General features: G+C 40.0%; 2 protein-coding genes across 4 annotated transcripts; both read left to right on the top strand.

Moving 5' to 3' along the window:
* Positions 1-7215: 7215 nt before the first annotated feature.
* On the top strand, positions 7216-8562 carry LOC131944278 (uncharacterized). The gene is made up of 2 exons (XM_059304832.1): positions 7216-7357; positions 7484-8562. Exons 1-2 carry the CDS (start codon positions 7216-7218, stop codon positions 8560-8562), a joined length of 1221 nt encoding a protein of 406 aa, XP_059160815.1.
* An 11290-nt stretch (positions 8563-19852) lies between these two features.
* Positions 19853-24641, top strand: LOC131944273 (brachyurin-like). 3 transcript variants are annotated; one of them, XM_059304827.1, is made up of 3 exons: positions 19853-19945; positions 21125-21317; positions 22847-24641. In XM_059304827.1, the coding sequence occupies exons 2-3, from the start codon at positions 21300-21302 to the stop codon at positions 23732-23734; spliced, it is 906 nt and encodes a 301-aa protein (XP_059160810.1). In that variant the 5' UTR covers positions 19853-19945; positions 21125-21299; the 3' UTR covers positions 23735-24641. The 3 variants fall into 3 exon arrangements, with proteins under 3 accessions (XP_059160810.1, XP_059160809.1, XP_059160807.1); XM_059304826.1 differs by having other exon boundaries at positions 19868-19928; positions 21121-21317; XM_059304824.1 differs by having other exon boundaries at positions 19868-19974; positions 21121-21317.
* Positions 24642-26266: the final 1625 nt, after the last annotated feature.

The raw sequence follows: 26266 nt of genomic DNA, 5'->3' as shown, positions 1-26266 counted from the left end.
TCATAATTAGGACAGAACTTGACCCAGTTTACAGATTTGCAAGTGGGTTAATAATTTATGCATGCTCTCGGAAGTAGTAAAGCATATAATGTTACCTATGGGGGGGGGGGGGGGGTATGACAAACTGTCCAACATGGATTTGTATCTAACAGGTCCTCTACTCTCGACACTCATTAGGTCACCTCACCTGTAGAGGTAAGCTCCGCCAGCTGTACGCTCCAATAATTCATCTCAAACGTCTCAATAATCATTTTGTGTTATAATGGTTCCACACGACATCAGAAAATAAAAGTAAGTAAAGTTCCCTTTTCGAACATTACGGTCCATGGGACAAGAGAAGTAGAGTTCACCTGTTTCTGTGACCGAGGTAAATAAAGATAACGTTTGGTCAGCCCTATGCTTAACCGCCTTTACTTGCCCTAACGTGAATTAGGTACCCATCGGAGCTAGGTGGACTCAGGGACGGTCTACTGACTTAAACGCAGAATCGAAATCGACTCTTTCGGATTGGCAGTCTAAGGCTCTACTGCTATGCCACGCCGTCGACCACGACATAAGAACAGTACTGTATTGTTCTTTTCGTGAACGAAATCACAAAACCCATCATAACAGCACATAATGTCATTTTGTTTTCAACACCACAACGTTTCACTTTCAAAGAAAAGCTTAACATATTTTCGAGCAATCTAAAATGTTAAATTTAGAAACGCCTAAATGGTTTTAAAATATTTCGATATATGTCGCTGTGGTAAGAGTAACCCTCTCCATCTATTATAACGGCTAAATTGTCTTTTCCTTGTAATAGACAAAAAGAAAATTCGTTGAATTATTTAAGCGAGTTGTATTCAGCCTAATGTATGTCGACGTGAGTGCTTCTTTCAGGCATTTTTCTCCGGTTGTAGGGGCATCTCCACTGATAGTTTACACCATTTGAAAATGTGGATTTTCGCTTTCAAATCTCCATACTTCACTCTCCCTGATATCTTAAATCTGAAACAATCAACTTTTATTTTTCGCTCTTCGATTTCGGATCGTAATTTATCGACGGTAAAATTTTAAAATTCAGACAGTGCTCAACACCATCCTCCAAGGACGCTATTGCGAATTTCATCAGCGGATTTCATTTCTTTTTAATCCAATCCAATCTCTCTGGCAACCTTAGTTTACCCCCGTGTGCCCCACCCCCACCCCCCCCCCCCCCTCGTCAAGTTATCAAGCTTGCGTCTCATAAAACAAACACCTATCTCTGGCCCAGACATGCTATCGGACCCTTTCATCGCCCCGGGGGGTGGTTCTAATTACCGCAACCGGTGACAAAAGAGATGTTATTTATCCGTTTATCGGGCCAAAAAACTGCCCACAAGAATGTTAATAACGTTTAAAACTCGAGGATCTAAGAGGAGGGGGAGGTGGGGGCGGGACGAGGACATGAGATTATGTCTGGTCAAATCAGGTGTGTTATGGATTTATCAAGGCTAAATCTTGGCTAAATCAAGGCTAAATATAGGGTGAACCAAGGTTAAATTAAGGCTAAATCATGGCTAAATTAAGATTAATTCATGGCTAAATTAAGATTAAATCTTGGCTATTTTAAGGTTAAATCAACGCTACAGATTGGGCAGGTAAGATGATTAGAACCAGCTGATCAGATCACTCGCGGGGGTCGGCGTGGTCGAGTCGGTAAAGCTCATGGTTGCTAAACCGAAAAGTCTCGCGTTCGAACCCTCGGGCAGATGAGGCTCGTTAGCTGTGGACAGCCACTCTTCTAGGAGAGACAGCTCCAAAATCAAAAGACTGCTGCCTTGTAGTTTGTTCTTGGTTGGACAAAGGCTATGGAAGCAAATCCAAAAAAGAAAAGCAGGCTGAAATCGGAGTCAATGGCCTCAATGGCGATAAACCAGTTGACACGTAATCCTTAATTGTGATGGAAGCATGGTCGAGTCGGCAAAGCTCATGGTTGATAAATTCGTAAAAAAAAAAGTCTCGAGTTCAAACCCTCTGGCAGATAAGGCTCGATCAACACTAAACATCAAGAGCGAAGAAGAAGAAGAAGAATATCTCTCGCGATGGTTTAAAATAATCGATACAACATAATAATTACCAACCCCCCTGTAATCAACATAAGTCACCCCCCCCCCCCCCACAATTACCTAAACACGTTCCTTTTATTCTCCCCATCCCACCTTCTCAGTAACATAAACATATGATGCCCCCTTCCCCCCCCCCTTCCGTCAGCCTAGTCAATACAACTTCAGCCACTGGTAAAAATATATATTTTATATATACAAATTACATTTCGTTGGGAGGGGGTGGTATTTACTGTTTCTTTTTTTTTTTGGTCTATTAAACAAAGTAACGTAAGAACGTAAACGAATTAGCTTGAACACCGTCTCCAATGCATCTAAATATGTCTCACGTGATTTGAATTGGATCTACACATATGGCGATGGTCTGAGAGTAGTGATATGAGCATTGGTAACTTTTGGATGGGTGGATGTAGTTTTGTTTGTTTCACTTGGAATGATAAATGGTTCTTTCATAAATACAAAATAAAATTAATACTTACGTTTTTTGCTACCGAGACTCATATCATACGTAGTTGTAAAAATAATTTTATTTATAAAAGTATTATTTTTAATGGTATAATCAAAAGGAATAGATAGACTGCTATTATAAATCAATACTGGTTTCTAAAATAGAAATAACGTATTTAATCAAATATGTGTTAATTCAAAGAGACCTAATTTATATAAAATCAATCTAGGTTCTATTTGATTAGAGTCTTTTCTAGAATATTTTTTTACGGCCATTGTGCCTACTGTTGTTAGCATTATTAAATACATTAAATGTATAAATTAAATAAAGATTATATTGAATGAATTAAATTAAATTAAACGAATAAGCAGCGGGGTGCTTGAAGTCGGTGTGTGGTGATCCCAACCCCAGATGACAACGTACTATTTACATATCTGTAACACTCTGTCATATTGCTGTTGATTGTGTGTGTTTATATTCGTTAATTAAAATCTGGATGAATTCGGTTATCAACAAGTCTAACATCTCCACGACAAACGTATCATTCAGCACAAAAAGTAATAACGATAATACGGTAATCGGCGTTTAGATAAAACTTAGAGATAAAAGACTTTAATTATCTAAACAAGCGTATATAATTGTGATGAGAATTGCCTGTACTTATTTAGTTACGATTTTTTATTATCGTGCTAAAGTAATGTATAATAATCTGGAACCAAACCAGCCAAAAACCTAATTCACAAAAGTGTAGCAATTATCCAAACTTTTAATTTTATCATTTTTTTTATTTGAATGTCACAAACTCATGACAATTATCCAAATATTAGACTAATTTTATGACTTTGATATAAAGACTCTATCTATAATCTTCTTTTTCTTCGTTCTTAATTTTTAGTGTTGGAAGGGATCGAGCCTTATCTGCCAGAGGGTTTGAACTCGAGACTTTTTCGAATGTATCAACCATGAGCGTTTGCCTCCATCACAATTAAGGATACGTGTCAACTGGTTTTGCGCCATTGAGGCCATTGACTCCGATTTCAGCCTGCTTTTCTTTTTGGATTTGCTTCCATAGCCTTTGTCCAACCAAGAACAAACTACAAGGCAGCAGTTGTTTAATTTTGGAGTTGTCTCTCCTGTTCGAGGGTTCGAACTCTAGACTTTTCGGTTTAGCAACCATGAGCTTTACCGACTCGACCACGCCAACCCCTATTATCTATAACGAGCCGGCCCGCGGCATAACATACGCCGCTATTTAGTTGTTGTTTTTTCTACTTTTCAGTAATTCAAAATTTGTGAATTCGACAGTACCAATGCTGCCACTGAAAATATTTCTTTAAAACACTATATGTAGCACGTTAAGGACCCACCCCTTTCCTTCCCCCCCCCCTCCCCCTCCCCCCTACGTTTAAAATCGTTGGCTCTGCTTGTAAACATTTAGAGTGAACACAGCTCACTAAAACCATGTAGGGGTGGGGAGGTAGGGAGCGCGTTTACAGCTGGTTTTCTAGGCGCGTTTGCAGCTTGTTTTCTAGCGGCTCCCAGAAGAGAATTATATATATAGATAATAGTTCCGTTATTCTGTCACTTTGTGTGCCACTCTGTCATTGTGTCACTCGGCCAGGAACGCTCTAGAGAAAATATTAGCAAAATAAAAACGTTCACAGTCAAACGGAAAACGAAACGTGACGTCACATAGAATATGTAAGAAATATACTCCAATCCGGAAAAGTACACACAATAAAATGACGTCATTGATTTTAGAGTAAACAAAAAATTAAAAAGCCAAAGCCGAAAAAAAATATTATGATACTTAATAATGAAGACACTAACATTACCGAAAAAGAAACTCTAAATGCGACTTTTGTCAGGTTTCACCTTAGGTGCACGGTTTAGGAGTAGGACTACAACTATATAGTATGAAAGTGCAGTGTTGATAAAGGTTAAATCCGGTTAAAGTCAGATTCTGGATAAAAATCCATTTTCAATTACAATTTTCGTTTCCGGTTAAATTTGAAGTTGATGTGGTGATTTTGGTTTTGTTTTCGGTTTAGAGAAAAAGACAACGCTTTTAACCTAGCGCACGTTGTATTTCTCCCTCAACGTGCCACTTATCTCGTAAATTTATAATTCTGATATAAACTTCACAATCTTACGACAATGATCCAAATATCGGACTAATTTTATAATTTTGACATACACACCCCATAATTTTATAATTTTGATATAAACACCACATAATTTTATAATTTTGTTATAACCACCACATAATTTTATAATTTTGATATAACCACCCCATAATTTTATAATTTTGACCTACACACCCCATAATTTTATAATTTTGATATAACTACCCCAGAATTTTATAATTTTGATATAACCACCTCATAATTTTATAATTTTGACCTACACACCCCATAATTTTATAATTTTGACCTACACACCCCATTCCTCGCCGCGATGTGGGCCGCGGACGGAGCCGGCGGTACACGGGAGCCGGGGGCCGCGCTTGTATCACTAATTGATGGCCGCGTCTTTTGTAGTGACAGCCAACACACGGCTTGTTAAAGATGATTTACCGTACCGCCGGCCCTCGCCTGATAGCGGGTGGATCATACCTACCTTGGATAATCTGCGGCTGATTTAGTGGCCAGGGGGTGGGGAGGTGGAGATAATCTTAAGAGGGGGAGGTACAGCGTGGAAATTATAACTATAGACATAGGGGGAGGGGGAGGGTACGGAGATTGTAGGACGGGGTATCGTAGTTTTCATAAATAGAGATGAAGCTTATGAGGCGGAGAAATGATTTGTGAATGAACGAGAGGCAAGGAGAGAGATAGAAGAGGTAAGATAGAGAGGAGAGATAGAGGCTAGAGGAGAGAGATAGAAGAGGTAAGATAGAGAGGAGAGATAGAGGCTAGAGGAGAGAGATAGAAGAGGTAAGATAGAGAGGAGAGATAGAGGCTAGAGGAGACAGATAGAAGAGGTAAGATAGAGAGGAGAGATAGAGGCTATTGGAGAGAGATAGGAGAGTTAAGATAGAGGAGGAGAGATAGAGGCTAGAGGAGAGAGATAGAAGAGGTAAGATAGAGAGGAGAGATAGAGGCTAAAGAAGAGAGAAGAGTTATGATACAGAGGATAGGTTAAGAGGCTAGAGGAAAGAGGAATACTCTGCAAACATAGTTAATTTTACATTATATTTCCTTTCTACAATGTAAAGATCCAGTATAACTAAAGACTAATAGCAGTATCGACTCTATCTTAAACAGTATCATGAATATAATCGTGAAAAGTATCGTGATCAGTATAATGAATAGTATCGCGAACAAAATCGTGAACAGTGCCAAGAGCAGTATGGTGAATAGTATCTGATTCAGTATCGTGAAATGTACCATCAATAGTATCGTAAACAATCTCTTGAACGGTGTCGTGGACAGTATTGTGATCAGTACCGTGCACAGTATCGTGGCCAATATCATGAATGGTATCGTGAATGGTATCGTGAATGGTATCGTGAATGGCTTCGTGAATGGTATCGTGAATGGTATCGTGCATGGTATCGTGAATAGTATTGTGAATGGTATCGTGAATGGTATCGTGAATGGTATCGTGAATGGTAACACGAATGGTATCGTGAATGGTATCGTGAATAGTATCGTGAATGGTATCGTGAATGGTAACATGAATGGTATCATGAATGGTATCGTGAATGGTATCGTGAATGGTAATATGAATGGTATCGTGAATGGTATCGTGAATAGTATCGTGAATGGTATCGTGAATGGTAACATGAATGGTATCATGAATGGTATCTTGAACAGGTGGCTATCGCAAATTTTCCAACACATTTCACGGATTACTGCGTGTAATTCATCGCACGACAAATCTGTTTCTCCTATTCAGCCGTGATGGTATTAAAAACTATTTGCCCAATCCAATAACAGATACCCTAAAACAAATCACCGCCCCCCCCCCCCACTCCATTGTTAAATATGCACCCTCCTTCCGAGTGTGTTAACGACAGAAGGACAATACCAAATGTCCGTGTCTCACGGGGGGTGTCAGGTTGCAGGCTCACCCCCCCCCCCCCCCCCACCACACGGCGTGGATGTGGATGTGGCAAGGTTGGGTTAATTGGGTGTGGCTGATCTCTACTGACCCAGGGTACCACAGGTGTGTCCCGTCCACGGGGCCTTGTACGCTGCCAGTTTTTAAAAAATCTGATTCTAGAATTATCTAACGGGAAGGGTATTGATGATGCAAGTGTACGACAAAAGTTGCAATAACTACTTGTTAGGTGCAGTGTTACCCCCAACGTGAGCGGGTGCGCGACCGAGCAGTGATTGTAAACATGCCACGAAATGTTTCGTTAAATGACATACAACATGGTATGAGTCATTTCAGAGCACCGTGCACACAACATAATGTTTTGTGCACCAGTTCGTGAATGCTGAGATAAAATAATGGGTACTATGTACGTGTGGATTATGTAAGGGGTCAATAGAAGGGTTACATTTGCTCCTGGCTAGTGTCGTAGTGGAGGTAATGATAATTTGATGCCACAGTGAGAGATTATGCTTCAAGTAAGCGTCATTTTGTTAATAGGTTGGTCCACAGTTCGGATTTCCCAGAAAATATATAATTATTATTTAAAAAGGGCCTCAAAGGAAGGGTTTCACAAAAATGGGCTTACCGAGAGAGTCTCACAGAAAAGGTCTGAAGAAAGGACCTCAGGATCATTTGCAGATCAAGACTGACAATAGGATCAAGGATTTATTTAAAATGAGCTCAAACGACGGGAATTCGATGAGACTTAATAACGAAGGTATTCGCAGATAGTCCAACTAACAGTTTTAGTAGATAATTTAGCAAGAGCAGGAAGAGCAATACGCACCACCAACAGAGGTCCCCACCAACAGAGGTCCCCACCAGCAGAGGTCCCCACCAACAGAGGTCCCCACCAACAGAGGTCCCCACCAACAGAGGTCCCCACCAACAGAGGTCCCCACCAACAGAGGTCCCCACCAACAGAGGTCCCCACTCCCCACCAACAGAGGACCCCACTCCCCACCAACACAGGTCCCCACCAACAGAGGTCCCCACTCCCCACCAACAGAGGACCCCACTCCCCACCAACACAGGTCCCCACCAACAGAGGACCCCACTCCCCACCAACACAGGTCCCCACCAGCAGAAGTCCCCACCAACAGAGGTCCCCACCAACAGAGGTCCCCACCAATAGAGGTCCCCACTCCCCACCAACAGAGGTCCCCACCAACAGAGGTCCCCACCAACAGAGGTCCCCACCAGCAGAGGTCCCCACCAACAGAGGTCCCCACCAACAGAGGTCCCCACCAACAGAGGTCCCCACCAACAGAGGTCCCCACCAACAGAGGTCCCCACCAACAGAGGTCCCCACTCCCCACCAACAGAGGACCCCACTCCCCACCAACACAGGTCCCCACCAACAGAGGTCCCCACTCCCCACCAACAGAGGACCCCACTCCCCACCAACACAGGTCCCCACCAACAGAGGACCCCACTCCCCACCAACACAGGTCCCCACCAGCAGAAGTCCCCACCAACAGAGGTCCCCACCAACAGAGGTCCCCACCAATAGAGGTCCCCACTCCCCACCAACAGAGGTCCCCACCAACAGAGGTCCCCACCAACAGAGGTCCCCACCAACAGAGGTCCCCACCAATAGAGGTCCCCACTCCCCACCAACAGAGGTCCCCACCAATAGAGGTCCCCACTCCCCACCAACAGAGGTCCCCACTCCCCACCAACAGAGGTCCCCACCAACAGAGGTCCCCACCAACAGAAGTCCCCACCAACAAAGGTCCCCACCAACAGAAGTCCCCACCAACAGAGGTCCCCACCAACAGAGGTCCCCACCAACAAAGGTCCCCACTCTCCACCAGCAGAGGTCCCCACTCCCCACCAACAAAGGTCCCCACCAACAGAGGTCCCCACCAACAGAGGTCCCCACCAGCAGAGGTCCCCGCATCTCCCATCCCTCACAGATAAACTGAACCAAAAATCCCACTCGATAAAACGCTACTTAATCCACTCCCCGATCAGAATTTAAAATAGGGAATACTCCTCTCCTGTGTGGGCCGGGCCAAACCGCTAGTGTTTACACGGGGAATCCCCCCTGGAGCCATTTGTCAGGCCAGCAGTTAAAAATTGAACTGGCATCCACAGTCTGGGTCATGAAATCGTAATGACAAAAAGCTAGAGACCTCTGATACACAAGCAGTACTCGGTCCTCTGTAATCGACCTGCACACGTTTTAGAACAGTCGGGTTTATTTTTATTTTACTTTTTGTTATAATATTTTCCGAGTATATTTAAAGAAGAGAAATAATAGATGCAAATTAATATGCATACACACATCCACATTGGGATATATCAAGAACTAAAAACTTTATAATTATCTTACTAATACATACATTTTTTAAAATACTGAAAGCTAATTCACGCATGTATAAAATTTAATGCATGGTTCAGGGATATGCCTATGACTATATTTTGTATAAATTAAAGTACCGATTCTGGATAAAAATCCGTTTTCAATGTCATTTTTTGTTTCCGGTTAAATTGAATTAAGGTGGTGGTTTTGGTTTTGGTTTTAGTTTAGAGAAAATAGACAGCACTATCAACCTAGCGCCCGATGTATCCTTCCTCAACGGGCCATTTTTCTCGTTTTGGGTTAATATAATAACATAACCTTAGTGTAAAAAGTAGATTAAAACATATCATATCGGTAATATAGGATAAAGTAGAATAATCTACAAACTACAGAAAATTCATAATATAATGTACAAGGGTGTTCCAATGTTATAATCCGAAAAAATAACTAGTGCAACTTTGTCAATGTAAGAATAAAATTTCAGTCCAATTCACTCAGTAAACATTAATTTTATTGCCCATTTCAAGAAATTCTCGTCAAAGTTTCCAGTCAACATTTGAATCTGTCCCGTTCTCTACCCGCCCCATCATCGCCCCCACTGGGTCCAAGTCGTTAAGCAAATCCCCAGCATCACAAGCCGTGTAAACAAACTGTAAACCTCTGGTCCGTTAAAACATAAAATTCCCCAAAACATCTTTGATCCGACTTGACCACCCGCTTAACCGTGGAACAAGCGATCAAACGCCGGGGGGGGGGGGGGGCATCGCCGCATCCAGCGACCCGTCTGTCACGGAGACATTGTCAGTCATACAATCCAGCATTCGGCCATAAAAATCCTGCTACATACGACCATCAAAACTTGCTGCAATTGTAACGATTATTTCCTGGTCATAAAATCAGACCCTCGCCACCCTGTTGAGGTTTCTACCATCAAGTTAAAAAAATAAAAGCGGCCGTACGAGAAGAGTCGGAAAAAGAGACAATCTCTTTGTTGGGGAATTTCTGTTTCTTCAGGATCTTTTTATCCGGGTTTTATTGCCATTTAGAGTCCTTAAGCTGAATATATTTAGTTAAATTTATAGTAGCTGACAGTGCGCCGTGTAAATACAAATAAACAATATTAACGAAAGCAGAGAGAGAATAAATACATTAGAAAACAAATGTCTTTGAGTATATGAAATATGTATTTGTAAACATATATATCAAATGAGCCTAATGTTGTTTTTTTTTTTTTACATGTAATGACATTTTTTTGTGTGAGATTATTTGTTCGGGTGGGTGCGTGCATGTGTGTGTAATTTGCATAGTGTGTGTCTATATCCCGACTTGACCACCATCTCCCGTAGAGTTATATAAGACTATTCGAGAAAGTTTAGGGGAGATCACTCCCGGTTTATTTTTTATCCATTTTTTATTTCTTAATCTTTTAAAAATAGAATAGAATCTCGTAGAAAAAAGAATTGCGCACTGAGTGAACTCAAAATAATTGGTGTATATAATATTGCGAAATATTATTAGGACTTTATAAATTCACATGCGGTTTTTGAGAAATTGGAAATAGCGTAAATTTCTACTTCCGGTCAACGGAAATTACTTCACGGTCGACAGAAAGCAGAAAAATAGATCTTTTACTTAATATGTAAAATTTCGTTCATCTATCTGAAACAGTACTCAAGTTATAGGCTTTTGAAAAATTGAAAGTAGAATAAGTTCCACTTCCGATTACCGGAAATCACTGAAAAGTTGATACAGAACTACTAATTAGATATAATACTTATATATGAAATTGCATCAAACTAGATTCATCGGTACTCAAGGTTATCGTGTTTGCAGATACACACACACATACACACACACACACACACAGACATTCGGACAAGATTGCAAAACTGTTTTTCCGCCTCAGAGAGGTGTGAAACGTCGAGATTTGCAAAAATCTCGATTTGTTTTGCACGAATACAATACTTTCTCTATACTTCGAATAGTAAAAACTAAAAAATACCTTAAATATTTCTAACTTTTAAATCCATCTTTTTGTCTAAAAGCAACTGCCATATTTGGAAATCACCAACACAGTTCATACCTCTGAATTTACCTAATATATTAACCCCTTGCTTTTCTTAGTAGTTTAACCCTGTGTTTTACCGCCTAGTTTAACCTTTTTTTCTACCTAGCAGTTTAACCCTGTTTTGTACCTACTAGTTTAACCCTGTTGTACCTACTAGGTTAACCCTGTGTTCTACCTACCAGTTTAACCCCTAACCTAGCGCTTTGACACCCAGTAACCGGTCGATGACGTCAATATGAAACCGTTTTTATCGCCGGCTCCTTGCCGGGTGATCTACGGCTGTTTGATAACACCGAAATCGGTGCCACCCGACCGGAACTGGCTTTGATCCTGAAAGCAAACACAGAGCCTAGCAGCCGCTGACGACGTCACTCCCCACCTGAAGCCAAGGTAAACTTGCGATCATCAGCCCCGGGTCAGGCCTCACCCCCCCCCCCCCCCCACCCCCGGGCTACACGCCGATGATCCGGGAAATTACCATAAATTAAAATCCTACATGTTTTTGCGCTACATCGTAAATAGGTGGTAATAGTTGGGGGAGGAAAAACGATATTTGAGTATAAATCAGGGACGGACGGTTCCTTTAATATAGATAAGGACCTGGGCTTGTTATCTAGGTCGTTCGATTAAAATTTCGCAGGGAGTTTATCGCTGGTGTGTCGTAAACTATACCTTAACCCAAATCCGAACACAATTCAAAATTAGAATGAGTTATTGAATATTGTTTATGCAATTATAAGATGTTTTGGTTAGTCTGAGGAATGTCATTATGACAGGGATTATATTTAAGCTATTTGAAAACTAATAATAGGAGGTAATATGTAGGCCGACACTCTTTTAGGCGTCTCTTCATTTATATAGAATATATATACTTATACCCCTGGAAAATTTAGTACGTCGCCCAAAGTTTAAAATGGCCATCCGGAGAAAAAAAAGTCTGAAGGAAACTCTAAACATATTGACAAAGCATGCCTGAGCTAATTTTATCCCAGTATCGTTGGATACACAATTTTTTGTTACATTTATAAAACATTTGTGCTTGAAGAAATCCAAAACGTGGCCTTTATGGCTAACAAACTGCAGAAAGACATCCAAAAATAAACCAGCCCCGCCCTTATAGCGTTCAGTGGGGTGCTCCAGAGTCTGACTGTGTCTGTTGGTCAAAGAGAAGTCCTGTAGAGCTTGTTTGGTATGTCTAACCCTACCCTAAGGGGAAGTGTCGCTAGAAACAGATCTCATCTACGTAACACGTTGTCTCTCTCTAATGTGGCGTGTTGTCAGTCTAAAGATTGCTAATTAATCCTGGCTGCCATATTGTAGTAAGCGCCATCTATGCCATGTGTGATTCTGAGAATGGGTTGAATTACAAGGGGTCAGCGTGGTCGAGTCGGTAGAGCTCATGGTTGCTAAACCGAAAAGTCTCGAGCCAGATAAGGCTCGTTAGCTGGGGACAGCCACTCTTCTAGGAGAGACAACTCCAAAATCAAACAACTGCTGCCTTGTAGTTTGTTCTTGGTTGGACAAAGGCTATGGAAGCAAATCCAAAAAGAAAAGCAGGCTGAAATCGGAGTCCTAATCTTTTCTCTTCCGTGCCGAAGATACACGTGGCAGATGAAGTAGAGTTCATAGGCCGCCTTTGTTTCCTCAAGGCGAGAAAAGTACCAATTAAAGCTGGGTAGACTCATTGAAGTCCTACAGATAGCTTAAAATGCTCGAAACATTTATTTTTAACAATAGCCGTAGGGGAGTACGGGTGTAGAACTAAAGGCCGACAAGGCAAGTGGCCGACACGGACAAAAGGCCGACATGGAAACGAAAGTAAATGACTAAATGTATTCAGTAATTTTATCTTTCATTTCAGTTTTTTTTTTCACTTCTGTGTAGTTGTTTTTAATGCTAATATAAATTTATGTTTGTCTGGTGAAAAGGTTTGTAAAATTATTTTCATAGTTTCTTCTTTTCTTTTACCACGAGACACACTATTAAACTTAAGAATATTTAGAACGAATACAATCTTTAAATAAATAACATCATAATCAGCATTTGAACCCTAACCATTCAGGTTAGAGTTTTAGCCCTACACCACACAACCACACCACTCACAGAACACAAAAAAACCCACGAGAATTTATCATATCTGAGAAAGTGTTTTGAACCCCTTACAGAATAACCCCTTCTGTTCTGTAAACACACCACGATGCTAAGCGTTCAATGCAGCCTGTGTCCCCTTTGTTCCTGAGAGGGGTCGTAAAATTGAACACAATATGGGGTAGGTACCACTTCATGTTACTGAGGGAACGCGGCCGAGGTCAAGCTAATTTTACTGCCGGCTCAGTGCCGGCTCAGTGCCGGCTTCTATTGTGGAGAGCCGTGTACAGAATGAGAACCAACGCTTATTGCTTAAAGAAGTTTCTCATTCATAGCTTTGGTCGTGTAGAAGTAGACACTTCAAGCCCCAGACCTTATCTCCTGCAAGACTCAAGACATTAAATCCTACCCCACATAGTCTGGATCTCTCACCAAAGCCAGACATTATATTATACTACCCTGACCTTATACTTTATTTCCTGACTCACTGAAAATTTAATCAGCAGCAACAGCAGCATCAACAGCATCAACAGCATCATCATCATCATCATCATCATCATCATCATCATCATCATCATTATCATCATCATCATCATCATCATCATCATCATCATCATCATCATCATCATCATCATCATCATTATCATCATCATCATCATCATCATCATCATTATTATTATCGTCGTCGTCATCATCATCATCATCAATAGCATCATCATCATCATCATCATCATCATCATCATCATCATCATCATCAATAGCATTATCATCATCATCATCATCATCATCATCATCATCATCATCATCATCATCATCATCATCATCATCATCAATAGCATTATCATCATCATCAGCATCATCAGCAGCAGTATCATCATCATCATCATCATCATCATCAGCAGCAGCAGCAGCATCATTATCACCATCACCATTACCATCATCATCATCAATAGCATTATCATCATCATTATCATCATCATCGTCATCATCATCCGCATCATCATCATCATCATCATCATCATCAACATAATCATCATCATCATCATCATCATCATCATCATCATAAGCATTATCATTATCGTCATCATCACCATCATCATCATTGTCATCGTCATCCTCCTCCTCATCGTCATGATCTTCATCATCATCAATGTAAGTAACCTCGAAGAACAGAAACGGGACCAAACCTTCTGTACCTACTCGGGTTTGGGCGATTCCCAAAAGTTGCTTCCATGATATTCCGGTTGTTTGTACTTCAACGACAACGGATTTATTCCAAGTTTCTTTTGACCTTCCTACTTTTTCTAAAACCAAGGATAGGTCAACCTTTTGAGCTAGATGTATATACTAGCATTAGAAATAATGTAGAAAGCTTTTTTTTTGGAGTGTGTTCTTTAAAAAGGTTGCTTAGAAAATATATTAAAAAAGAAACTTTTTTTTTACAGGTATGCATTATTGAAAGACAATTTTTTATCGTTTTATATCAGAGTACGTTTCATCTCAGAAAAATAAAAAAAAAAGCGATATGCCTGAGTTGCTAGCAGGCACCAACACCACGGCATGCGTTCATCTCTGGCGCCCTGGCTGGCGGGCACGACTCCCTCACCGGCCTGAGACGGGCGACGCCATACGCAAAACGTCTCCATTATGTCATTCCGCCCTGGGGTACAGTTTGACGGATCACCGGTTGGTCTCTGACATCACAAGCCAGCGCTCAACGGGCCGGTGACTAGGTACCAGCCTCACACTATGTAGCGGCTGACTTGATCTGGGGGGATTTCATCCGGATGTCGACTACAAAGATTCTGTGGGCAGAGGCGTAACGAGGGGGGTGTAGGTGAGGGTAAACCCCCACTGGCGTCTTATAGAGAGAACTCCGTATGGGGCCAAACTACAATGCTACATCGCTGTTGGATTTAGAATATGAAATGTATTGACAGCGACGTTAAGTTCGACGGTGAAGCTATTACAACAGAAAATAATATTAACAAACATATTTTGATTTAAAGCGATGACAAGAACAAATGAAGAAAACTGATGTCGTTCTGTTTACCGATCTTGTCATAAGGACCGTTTATTGGCAGAAATACAAACATGACAAGTTGTATGCTCAAATACACACAAGAGTAAACATTTTAAACAAAAAGAGGAAACATTAAATTCTTTTTAAACATGGTTTTTGTTGAACAATATGTGAAGGCATTGTGGGTTGGGTGGTAGGGGGGGGGGGGGGTGGGGTGTATACAGAACTGTTCCACATCCTAGCAGAAGGGGGGGGGTCGGGTGAAATAACTGATTCTTGTAGACTAAAAAATAAATGTCCTGAGCTAGTTTGACCTAAAGCCGACTGATGTTAGCCTGTGAGGCCTGGTGGAGAAGATAATGTTTAATCTTAAGTTCCGAGTTCGGTTACCGGTTAGAAGCATCCGGCCAGTCCAAGTCACCAGTCATGTATAACTTAAGTCTAGCTGCATCCAGCAAAGTCACACATGACTTAATTAAGTCTAGACGTGCCCGACAGTGCCCGAGTTCCCCAACCCTAGCCTTAGTTGTATTGGACTTAGGAAAACTAAAATACGGTTAGCTGAACATGTTTAGTGTAGCCTGATTATGTTAGTTTACATTTATGATGTGGTAATGTTGATGTTTATGAAGTGCTTATTCAAATGTTTGATATTTTTGTTTTACGTTGGCATTTCTTAATGTTTGAAAAACGATAATATGTGTTTTAATGTGCTAAAGTTGATGTTTGGATGTTTGTGATGTGCTAATGTTGATATTTTTTGCGTGATAATGCTGATATTTGTGATGTGCTAATGTTGATGTTTGTGACAACTTGCTAATGTTGATGTTTGTGACAACTTGCTAATGTTGATATTTGTGAAGTGCTAATATTGATGTTTTTATGTGCTAATGTTAATGTTTGTGTTAAAAAATATTGCTCCAATTTTAGACTTATACTATAATTAAACATGTAAGTAAAAATATAACAATATCCTAGTGATATTAGGGGCACTTAATGAATGGAAAACTAGTTGAACTTAATGAATGGAAAACTAGGTGAACTTAATGAATGGAAAACTAGTTGAACTTAATGAATGGAAAACTAGTTGAACTTAATGAATGGAAAACTAGTTGAACTTAATGAATGGAAAACTAGGTGAACTTAATGAATGGAAAACTAGGTGAACTTAATGAATGGAAATCTATGTCAACATAGTGAATAGAGAAATAGGTCAAAGTTACGAATGGAAAATTAAGTCAAGTTAAATTACAGAAAACTGGACCAACTAAATAAATGTCAAATCACGACCTGTATTTTACCAAACTCTACACACAAAAGCTGGTCAACATAGAAAAGCAAATGCTGGTTCATCGAGGTCTAATTAGACAGTGTACCAGAAATCTAGGTCATACAGCCCAGGTAAAACTCAGGTGACTGCTCACAGCTATGAGATTACGTATACATTTTCTTAGTTGAAAAACGTGATAGGACAAACTGAATATTTTTGTTTTTAGCATTCTTAAAACGGTTCTCAGTAAACTGACCTTTAATGCAAAGCAAGCTGCTAAATTGTAGCGCATTAAGAAAAAGAGATAAACCGGGAGTGTTATCCCCTAAACTTTCTCGAATATTCTTATATAAAACAACAGGGGATGGGAACTCGGGATATAGCTATGATTTTTAATCCATTTTAAATACATACACTTTTTAAAATAAAATAGAATCTCATAGAAAAAAGTATTGCACACCAAGCGAACGCCGAATAAAGATGTTCATAATGGTGCGCAATATTATTAGTACTTTATAAATTTAGATGCGTTTTTGAGAAATCGAAAATAGCGCAAATTAGTACTTCCCGTCAACGGGAAATTACTCAAAATTTGATAGAACGAAGAGAATTAGATCTTTTACTTACATGTGAAACTTCATTTATCTATCTGAAATAATACTCAAATTATAGGCTTTTGAAAAATTCAAAGTAGAAAAAGTACCACTTCCGGTTATCGGAAATCGCTCAAAAGTTGATAGGGATCTACGATTTTGATAAAATACTTATATATGAAATTTCATCAACCTAGCTGTAACGGTACTCAAGTTATCGTGTTTACACACACACACACACACAGACACACAGACATACGGACACGATTGCAAAATTATGTTTTTCCGTATCAGTGAGATGTAAAACGTCGAGATGTGTAAAAATCTCGATTTTTTTTTTTGCACGATTACAAGACTTTCTCAATACTTCGTATATACGAGAAAGTAAAAACATTGATGCCGTAGATAAGTGGTTTTTAACCATTTTGGTGTTACCGAGCCCCCCTAGTTTCATAACGTATTCACCGAACCTTTATTAATATTTATATAGCCCGCACTGACAAAATCCGATGGTGAATTGTATGAGTCTGGCGGTGTCTTGACCTCCAACGAACCCTGAGACACTCACCGAACCCTTGGGGTTCGGTGGAACCCTTCTTAAGAACCACAGCTGTAGATATTCTTCATAAGTTGGAGAAACACGTATTTATGTTTAGTTATTCAAGACAACACTAAATACAGCCCCATGACAACCCTACACCTAGACAACAGACTTATGACAACCCCAAAATACAGACAACAGACTCATGACAACCCTACACCCAGATCAGACTCATGACAACCCTACACCCAGACAACATTCTCATGACAACCATACACCCAGACAACAGACATGACAACCATACACACAGACAACAGACTCATGACAACCATACACACAGAAAACATTCTCATGACAACCCCACACCCAGTCAACAGACATGACAACCCCACATCCAGACTTAAACCCTAACAACCCCATCCCCCGAACCCATGACAACACTACACCCAGACCCCTAGCAACCCCACTCCCATACCCCTAACAACCTGACACCCAGACAACAGACCCGTGACACGTGACAGGGGGGATAATCTACAGCTGTAATGACGTCACTTAATGTCGGTATTAGCGGGGAGCGAACTCCGTCTAGAATTGAATACTCGCCCTTATTGTAACCCCGGCCCCCGGCTACAGGATTACGCACCTTGCGTCGTTGTTCACACATTGGGTGTTGCGCACCGACCATGTCACTTTGGCGCGACCTGCGCGGCGTGTTGAAGGGAGTCTGAGTTTTTTTTTATGCAGGGACGGGTTATTGTCTTCAACTACTGGCTGAGTGTGTGTTGTTGTTTTTTTTTTTTTAAATCGCGGGAGTATTTTGTAATGAATACATCAGTCATTAGTTTTATCATAAAAGTTGGAAAATAGCATGGAGAGGAAAAAATGTTGAAGCAAAAGGAAATACATACAAGTGGTAGCTGTCACGTCAAAGTGTCTTCCTGTCGTCTCACAGTGCTCTGTTTTCTCATAGTGACCTGATTTCTCATAGTGACCTGTCTTCTCATAGTGACCTGTTTTCTCATAGTGACCTGATTTCTCATAGTGACCTGTCTTCTCATAGTGACCTGTTTTCTCACAGTCACCTGTCTACTCACAGTCACCTGTCTTCACACAGTGACCTGTCTTCACACAGTGACCTGTCTTCTCACATTGACCTGTCTTCTTACAGTGCTCTGTCTTCACACAGTGACCTGTCTTCTCACAGTGATCTGTCTTCTCACAGTGCTCTGTCTTCACACAGTGACCTGTCTTCTCACAGTGACCTGTCTTCTCACAGTGCTCTGTCTTCATACAGTGACCTGTCTTCTCACAGTCACCTGTCTTCTCACAGTGCTCTGTCTTCACACAGTCACCTGCCTCATCACGATGACCTTTTTAATCACGGTGTACTTCTGTCTCGCCATAAAACGAATGTGTAAAAGTGTTGCATAAAAAACGTTTTAATTATGACAAGCTTATATGAAACAATGCACTAAAAGGAGAAAAATCGTGGGTCTCTTTCTTAAATATAAGATCTAGTAAAGGTATCAGATAGACAATAATATAGTCACCCACGCTTTTCCTTATAATTATTAAAATAGTAGAGCATTATTATATATTTAAAGAAATTCATTACTTCTTCTTTTTGGTGTATTTCAAATAAACGCTTTTTATTACAACGATTTTATGCATTTTTTAAAATATATTTACCGAAAAATATAACATTAGCAAAAAATAAAATAAAAATAATTACATAAATGGTTAATAGAAATTATTTTAACATCAATTTACATTAAATAAGTAGTTTATTTAATTTATTCGATATCAAAATATTTTAAGGCACATACTTGAAAGGGAAACGACCGTGGAAAATCTAGTACATACAAAAGTAGTAATGTTACTTCCCCTTAATATATATTTAGATTATAGTATTTTTAACATTTTGTACACGTACACTTCCCTTTTCAATTCTGACAGTCCACGGAACAAGTGAAGTAGAGTTCACCTGTTTCTATGACCTTACCATAATTAGGGATAATGTGGTCAGCACTATGTCCGGCCGCCTTGAGTGAGTTAGGTACCCACCAGGGCTAGGATGACTCAAGGACGTTATACTGATTTGAACCCGGATTCGAACTCGAAGTTTCGGGTTAGTGATCTAGCACTCTACCGCTTCGCCACGCCGTCCCACACACATACTCGTACTATTTCCCCCACCGAAATCAAAAACTAATATGTGTGTAGGCTTTGTTTTTCTAATAGAACACTTGTCACCACTGTGCGCACTAACACGGGGTAAAACAGAACCGCACCAAAAGGCACCGTTTTATTATTCCAATGTAAAATTGACACCACCGACCTTGTATGTACATGATGGAAAGCATCAATAATGGTCGTTTGCTGATGTAAAAAGATGATCGTCCGTTGATGTTGTAGGTTTTTGTGTTATATCAGTTAGGGTTCAGGTAAAAATAAGGTTGAATTACTGACTAAATGATACTGTCGAATAGCTGTTAATGTAGTCAACTTTATTACTACTTTATAAATGGAGAGTTTTGTTTATTAAATTTACCATTTTAAAAATAACTTAGGGGTCGGCGTGGTCGAGTCGGTAAAGCTCATGGTTGCTAAACCGAAGAGTCTCGAGTTCGAACCCTCGGGCAGATGAGGCTCGTTAGCTGGGGACAGCCACTCTTCTAGGAGAGACAACTCCAAAATTAAACAACTGCTGTCTTGTAGTTTGTTCTTGGTTGGACAAAGGCTATGGAAGTAAATCCAAAAAGAAAAGCAGGCTGAAATCGGAGTCAATAGCCTCAATGGCGCATAACCAGTTGACACGTAACGCTTAATTGTGTTGGAGGCGTGGTCGAGTCGGCAAAAAAAGCTCATGGTTGATAAATTCGAAAAAAGTCTCGAGTTCAAACCCACTGGCAGATAAATCTCGATCCTCTTCAACACTAATAATTAAGAACGAAGAAGAAGAAGAAAAATAATTTTATTACTAATATATATATAAATGGAGGATTTTGTTTATTAAATGTACCATTTCAATAATTTGGTCGCTATATCTCTAGATCTAGTATGATTTAAGTTTGGATTAAGTTCGGAGGGGGGGGGTGAGTCTAAACTAAGCTAAGTTTAAGCATAGGGCGCCATAGGGTAAGTAAAGTTTCCCTTTCAAACCTGACGGTCTATGGGGCAAGTGAAGTAGAGTTCACTTGTTTCTGTGACCTCGGCATATGAAGAGATAGTGTGGACAGCACTATGCCCAGCCGCCTTTAATTTCCCTAACGTGAGTTAGGTACCCATCAGAGTTGGGTGGACTCAGCGAAGGTCTACTGACTTGAACCCAGATTCGAACTCGAGACTTACGGGTAAGCAGTCCAACTCTCTATCGCTAGACCACTCCGTCCCATAGAGTAAAGTATAGGGTTATTTATAACTCGAGCTATGATTAGACTTGGTTAGGATTAGTGTTTTACTAGTGACAATAACATAAAACCCCCAAACGGCATTCTAGAATAAATTCTAATTACATTTGGTTATTAATTGCTTCATTGAAGTCTGATAATCAGCTTGAGTCTAGTCTTATTAAGTCATTTTGTTCATAGGTAGAGTGGTACGTCACGTCCATAGCGAACCTAAGGGGACTTGACCTACACCATACTAGTAACCAACTCCAGCACAAGTGGCTGAATATAACAACAGCTTTCGTTACTTTTAGATTACTTGGTGTCCTTACGATAAACCTACATCCTTCATCTGAAATGTCTTGAACCTACAAGTCACAATGAAATACTTCTACATGGTAATAGTTTTGTGTGTGTTTAGTTTTTACGGATTCTTACACCAGCCGGCATATGCTAGCTTCTCGATTATTCTATGTTTTAATTGGATTTTTCTTCCTAATTTTTTAATGAAACCTACCATGGGGATCTTAAATAGTTTACATTTTCGCCACGATGTCAAGTTTGCACTGACAAAGTTTTAGTTTTCGCCACGATGTCAAGTCTGTAATGACAAGGTTTTAGTTTTCGCCAGGATGTCAAGTCTGTAATGACAAGGTTGTAAAGACAGTGGGTGTGGTGGTGTCTGAGTACTAAAGGTGGGGTGGTAGAGTCAGATGAGAAACTTTATCCATGCTAATATTTTAAGGGCAATATATGACGCCTATATGTCTATTATAAGTGCAATTATGACTCCAATATGTTTATAATAAGGGCAATATATAACACCAATATGTGTATTATAAGGGCAATATATGACGTCTATTTGTGTATATGTTTCTGTGACATCGGCATATGAAGAGATAGTGTGGTCAGCACTAAGCCCAGCCGCATTTACTTTCCCTAACGTGAGTTATGTACCCATCAGAGTTGGGTGGACTCAGGGACGGTCTACTGACTTGAACCCAGATTAGACACGAGACATACGGGTAAGCAGTCCAACTCTCTACCGCTAGACCACTCCGTCCCATATATGACGCCTACATGTGTATTATAAGGACAATATATGACACCAATATGTGTATTAAAAGAGCAATATATGACGCCTATATGACTATATGTGTATTATAAGGGCAAAATATATGACACCAATATGTGTATAATAAGGGCAATATATGACGCCTATATGTGTATTATAAGTGTAAATATTTGTAATATAAGGACAGTATATAACACACTGATGCTTGTATTATAAAGACATAAAGCGTCAGTATTTGTCTAATAATGACAATATATGACACCAAAATTTAATTTGTATTATAAGGACAATGTTTGACGCCAATATTTCTCGCATTCGGGCAAGTGTCCATTCGGACAAACGGAATTCGGGCAAGTGTCTATATGGAAACAATCCGGCTCCGCAATGTATGACGCCAATATTTGTAATATAAGGGCAGTATATAACACAATGCTTGTTTTATAAAAACATAAAGCGTCATTCTTTGTCTAATAATGACAATATATGACACCAATATTTGTATTATAAGGACAATATATGACGCCGATATTTGTATAATAAAGACGATATATGACACTAATATTTGTATAATAAGGACAATAAAAGACATCATTATTTGCATTATAAGGACAATGTCTATTTAATCAAGCATGTTTTTTTTTTTTTGGTGGGACTTTTTCTCAACAACAGAACTTGTACTTAGATACGTAGAATTTCAAGGTTCACTTTTTAAAAAGAAAAATTAGAGATTGGGTAATTCTGAGATCAATGATTTAATTGAACAAAGGATCTATCTTTTCAAAATTAGTACATAAAAGATATTTTATTTTGTAAATATTATTTTCCAACAGAATTTACATTTTTTTTTTTCAGATCCTTCTTTGTGTTGGGTATCAGCTAGTTGGCTCAGATAATGAAAGGTGTGCCATTATTCAGTTACCTTTGGAGTTGTACCAACAATTTTATGCTATAGAATATTATGCGACACCGCTCGCCACATCCCTTCCATCGCCGCCACACTTACGGCAGGGAGCGTGTGGCGTCTCTAGCAACGACCAATCAAAACAGATTGTCAATGGCAACGACGCTCCCCTGTTAGCCTGGCCGTGGCAAGTTCTCGTCGTCACAGCCTCGGCTACCATCTGTGGTGGGTCTATTTTAACGCCTGAATGGGTCCTCACAGCCGCGCATTGTTTGACTGAAGCCCGAATTGCAGTAGGGTACGGACACACGTCTTTATACAATCTCAGCCATGTGAAGGTCAAGCAGGCATTCCCGCACGAAGAGTACGACGAGTTCTCGGCATTGAACGACATCGCACTTTTAAAACTCGCGGAACCGATAGAGTTTTCCGATGAGGTGAGGCCGGTTTGTTTACCGGAAGGAAATATTTGGGACGCCTCGCCTTGTTTCGCCATGGGCTGGGGACGCACGTCCCGGGGTGAGGACGGGGAGTCAGTATTCAACTTACGACAGATTAAGGTGAACATCATGAACCAAACGCTGTGTTACACCCTGCGGAAATTCATAAATTCCATTTTTACTGACGGGAATTTCTGCATCGACGCGGAGGGGTCTACAGGGGTGTATAAAGGGGACTCTGGTGGTTCGTTGAGCTGTTTGAAGAACGGGAAATATTATGTGCTGGGGGTGACGCACATGGCGGCAAGTGAAGGTCACGAGTACTTTGCTGATTCATTTACAGCAGTCTCCAAGTACGTGCAATGGATTGCTGAGACTATCAAAGCAAATTCAGGGTGAAAGTTCATGGACAGTGTTACATTCAGATGATGTCTTGGATAGTTACATTCAGTCAGCTGTCTTCTGAGATATTTACATTCAGATGATGTATTTGATAGTTACATTCAGATGATGTCTTGAATAGTAACATTCAAATGATGTTTTTGATAGTTACATTCAGATGATGTCTTGAATAGTAACATTCAAATGATGTTTTTGATAGTTACATTCAGATGATGTCTTTGATAGTTACATTTATCTCATGGCTTGGATAGTTACATTCAGATGATGTTTTTGATAGTTACATTCAGATGATGTCTTTGATAGTTACATTCAGATGGTGTCTTGGATAGTTACCTTCAGATGATGTCTTGGATAGTTACATTCATCTCATGGCTTGGATAGTTACATTCAGCTGTTGGCTGGGATAGTTACATTCAGATGATGATTTTGATAGTTACATTCAGCTAATGTTTTTGTTAGTTACATTCAGATGATGTCTTGGATAGTTACATTCAGATGTTTTGGATAGTTACATTCAGCTGTTGGCTGGGATAGTTACATTCAGCTTATGGTTGACTACACCTATGATGGTAACCGTTTTGGACTTTGTACAAAGACGGCTTTTTAACTGGAATATTTTCCTCTTTACACTATACAATTCAATAATAATTAAAAACAAATTTGATGAGATTATTTAATAAAATTTTACAACATAAAAGTAGGGTTAAGTGACGGCTGAGGTAAGTTGTATGGTGTATTACTGTATGCGGTAAGTAAATTTCAAAAGATTTTTTTTTAAAATATGTCCTATGTTTGTTTTTTGCTATACTTTGATCAAAACTTTATTTTGGATTCCAATTTTGTACTTTAATAAAGCTAAATACTAAGAAAGCAGTTGATAAAGTATTATGTTTCTAAAATCTATTTAAAAATATGTGTTTATATATTAATATTTGTATTAAAATTGATACTAATTTTGAACTGGCTTTCAAACTTTTGGTTTTGTCTGTTTAAATAATTGATTGTTGTAGGGTGTAAGTCGATAAAATGTATTGAAAATATTTGTTGATATTTTCATTTGTAAAGCTCGTCCATCCACCTCCATAACCCCATATGTCACAGTGCTAGAAATGGGAAACAATCAAATGTGTGGCCCATCGTCCACTGAAGTGTGTGGCCCATCGTCCACTGAAGTGTGTGGGACATCGTCCACTGAAGTGTGTGGGCGATCGTCCACTGAAGTGTGTTGGTCAACGTCCACTGAAGTGTGTGGGCCATCGTCCACTGAAGTGTGTGGGCCCTCGTCCACTGAAGTGTGTGGGCCATCTTCCACTGAAGTGTGTGGGCCATCGTCCACTGAAGTGTGTGGGCCATCGCCCACTGAAGTGTGTGGGCCATCGTCCACTGAAGTGTTTGGGCCATCGTCCACAGAAGTGTGTGGGCAATTGTCCACTGAAGTGTGTGGGCCATCGTCCACTGAAGTGTTTGGGCCATCGTCCACAGAAGTGTGTGGGCCATCGTCCACTGAAGTGTGTGGGCAATTGTCCACTGAAGTGTGTGGGCCATCGTCCACTGAAGTGTGTGGGCCATCGTCCACTGAAGTGTGTGGGCCATCGTCCACTGAAGTGTGTGGGCCAACAGTCACAGAAGTGTGTGGGCCATCGTCCACTGAAGTGTGTGGGCCATCGTCCACAGAAATGTGTGGGCCATCGTCCACTGAAGTGTGTGGGCCATCGTCCACTGAAGTGTGTGGGCCATCGTCCACTGAAGTGTGTGGGCCATCGTTTACAAAAAATAATGGAGGACAAGTCTCTCAGTTACCTGACTTCTAGGTAATAAATAAAAGCAAAACTAGTGTAAAGAAAAATAATTTTATCCCAAGTTGATAGTCCATGGGGGGGGGGGGGGGAGGAGAAAAAAAAAGGTCGGGGGGGGGGGGGGGCGGATTAGAGTAATAGCCAAAAGTCTCGCGAATTCTTGAAAAACATAGTAGCCTATATCTAATATGCATTTATTATTTATACATAATTGAAACGCTAATATCATTGTACACACTAATACATTAACACTTGTTAGCTAAATATTTTTAACTCTTGAAATGTATGTAAGCTTGATATGTTGATGAAACCGTGCTTTAGTGTAAAGGCCTAAATTTTGCTTAATTACTACACAAGTATATACACTTATGAAAACAAATCTCAGTATTCCACAAAGCTAATTTGATGATACATAGAACTAGAAAGAAAAAAATTAAAAGATGCCAACATTAGTTATTTGGGATAGCAGTGTTATTTAAGTTGCAAATGGACATGGACAGAAAAAAAAAACAACGTGTTTCTTGCTATGGGTAGCCACCATGTCATTTTGTGGCTTCACAGCTAAGGATGGGGCATATTGTTTACTTTTCGCTTCTATAGATAGGGCCTACTTGTTTTTACATCGGTGATTGTAGAGGGAAACAACTCATTTTTTAAAAACAAAACGCATTTTCATAAATGAGGTTGTGATTATAACTATAAGATTATTGTGGGATTATTTGCTCAAATAAAA

The sequence above is a fragment of the Physella acuta genome, unplaced genomic scaffold, assembly GCF_028476545.2.
Source record: "Physella acuta isolate Inbredline_101_S28 unplaced genomic scaffold, ASM2847654v3 ptg000487l, whole genome shotgun sequence".
Classification (NCBI taxonomy): domain Eukaryota; kingdom Metazoa; phylum Mollusca; class Gastropoda; family Physidae; genus Physella; species Physella acuta.
Note: the sequence above shows the minus strand (reverse complement) of the source record. Positions and strands in the feature narration are given on the sequence as shown.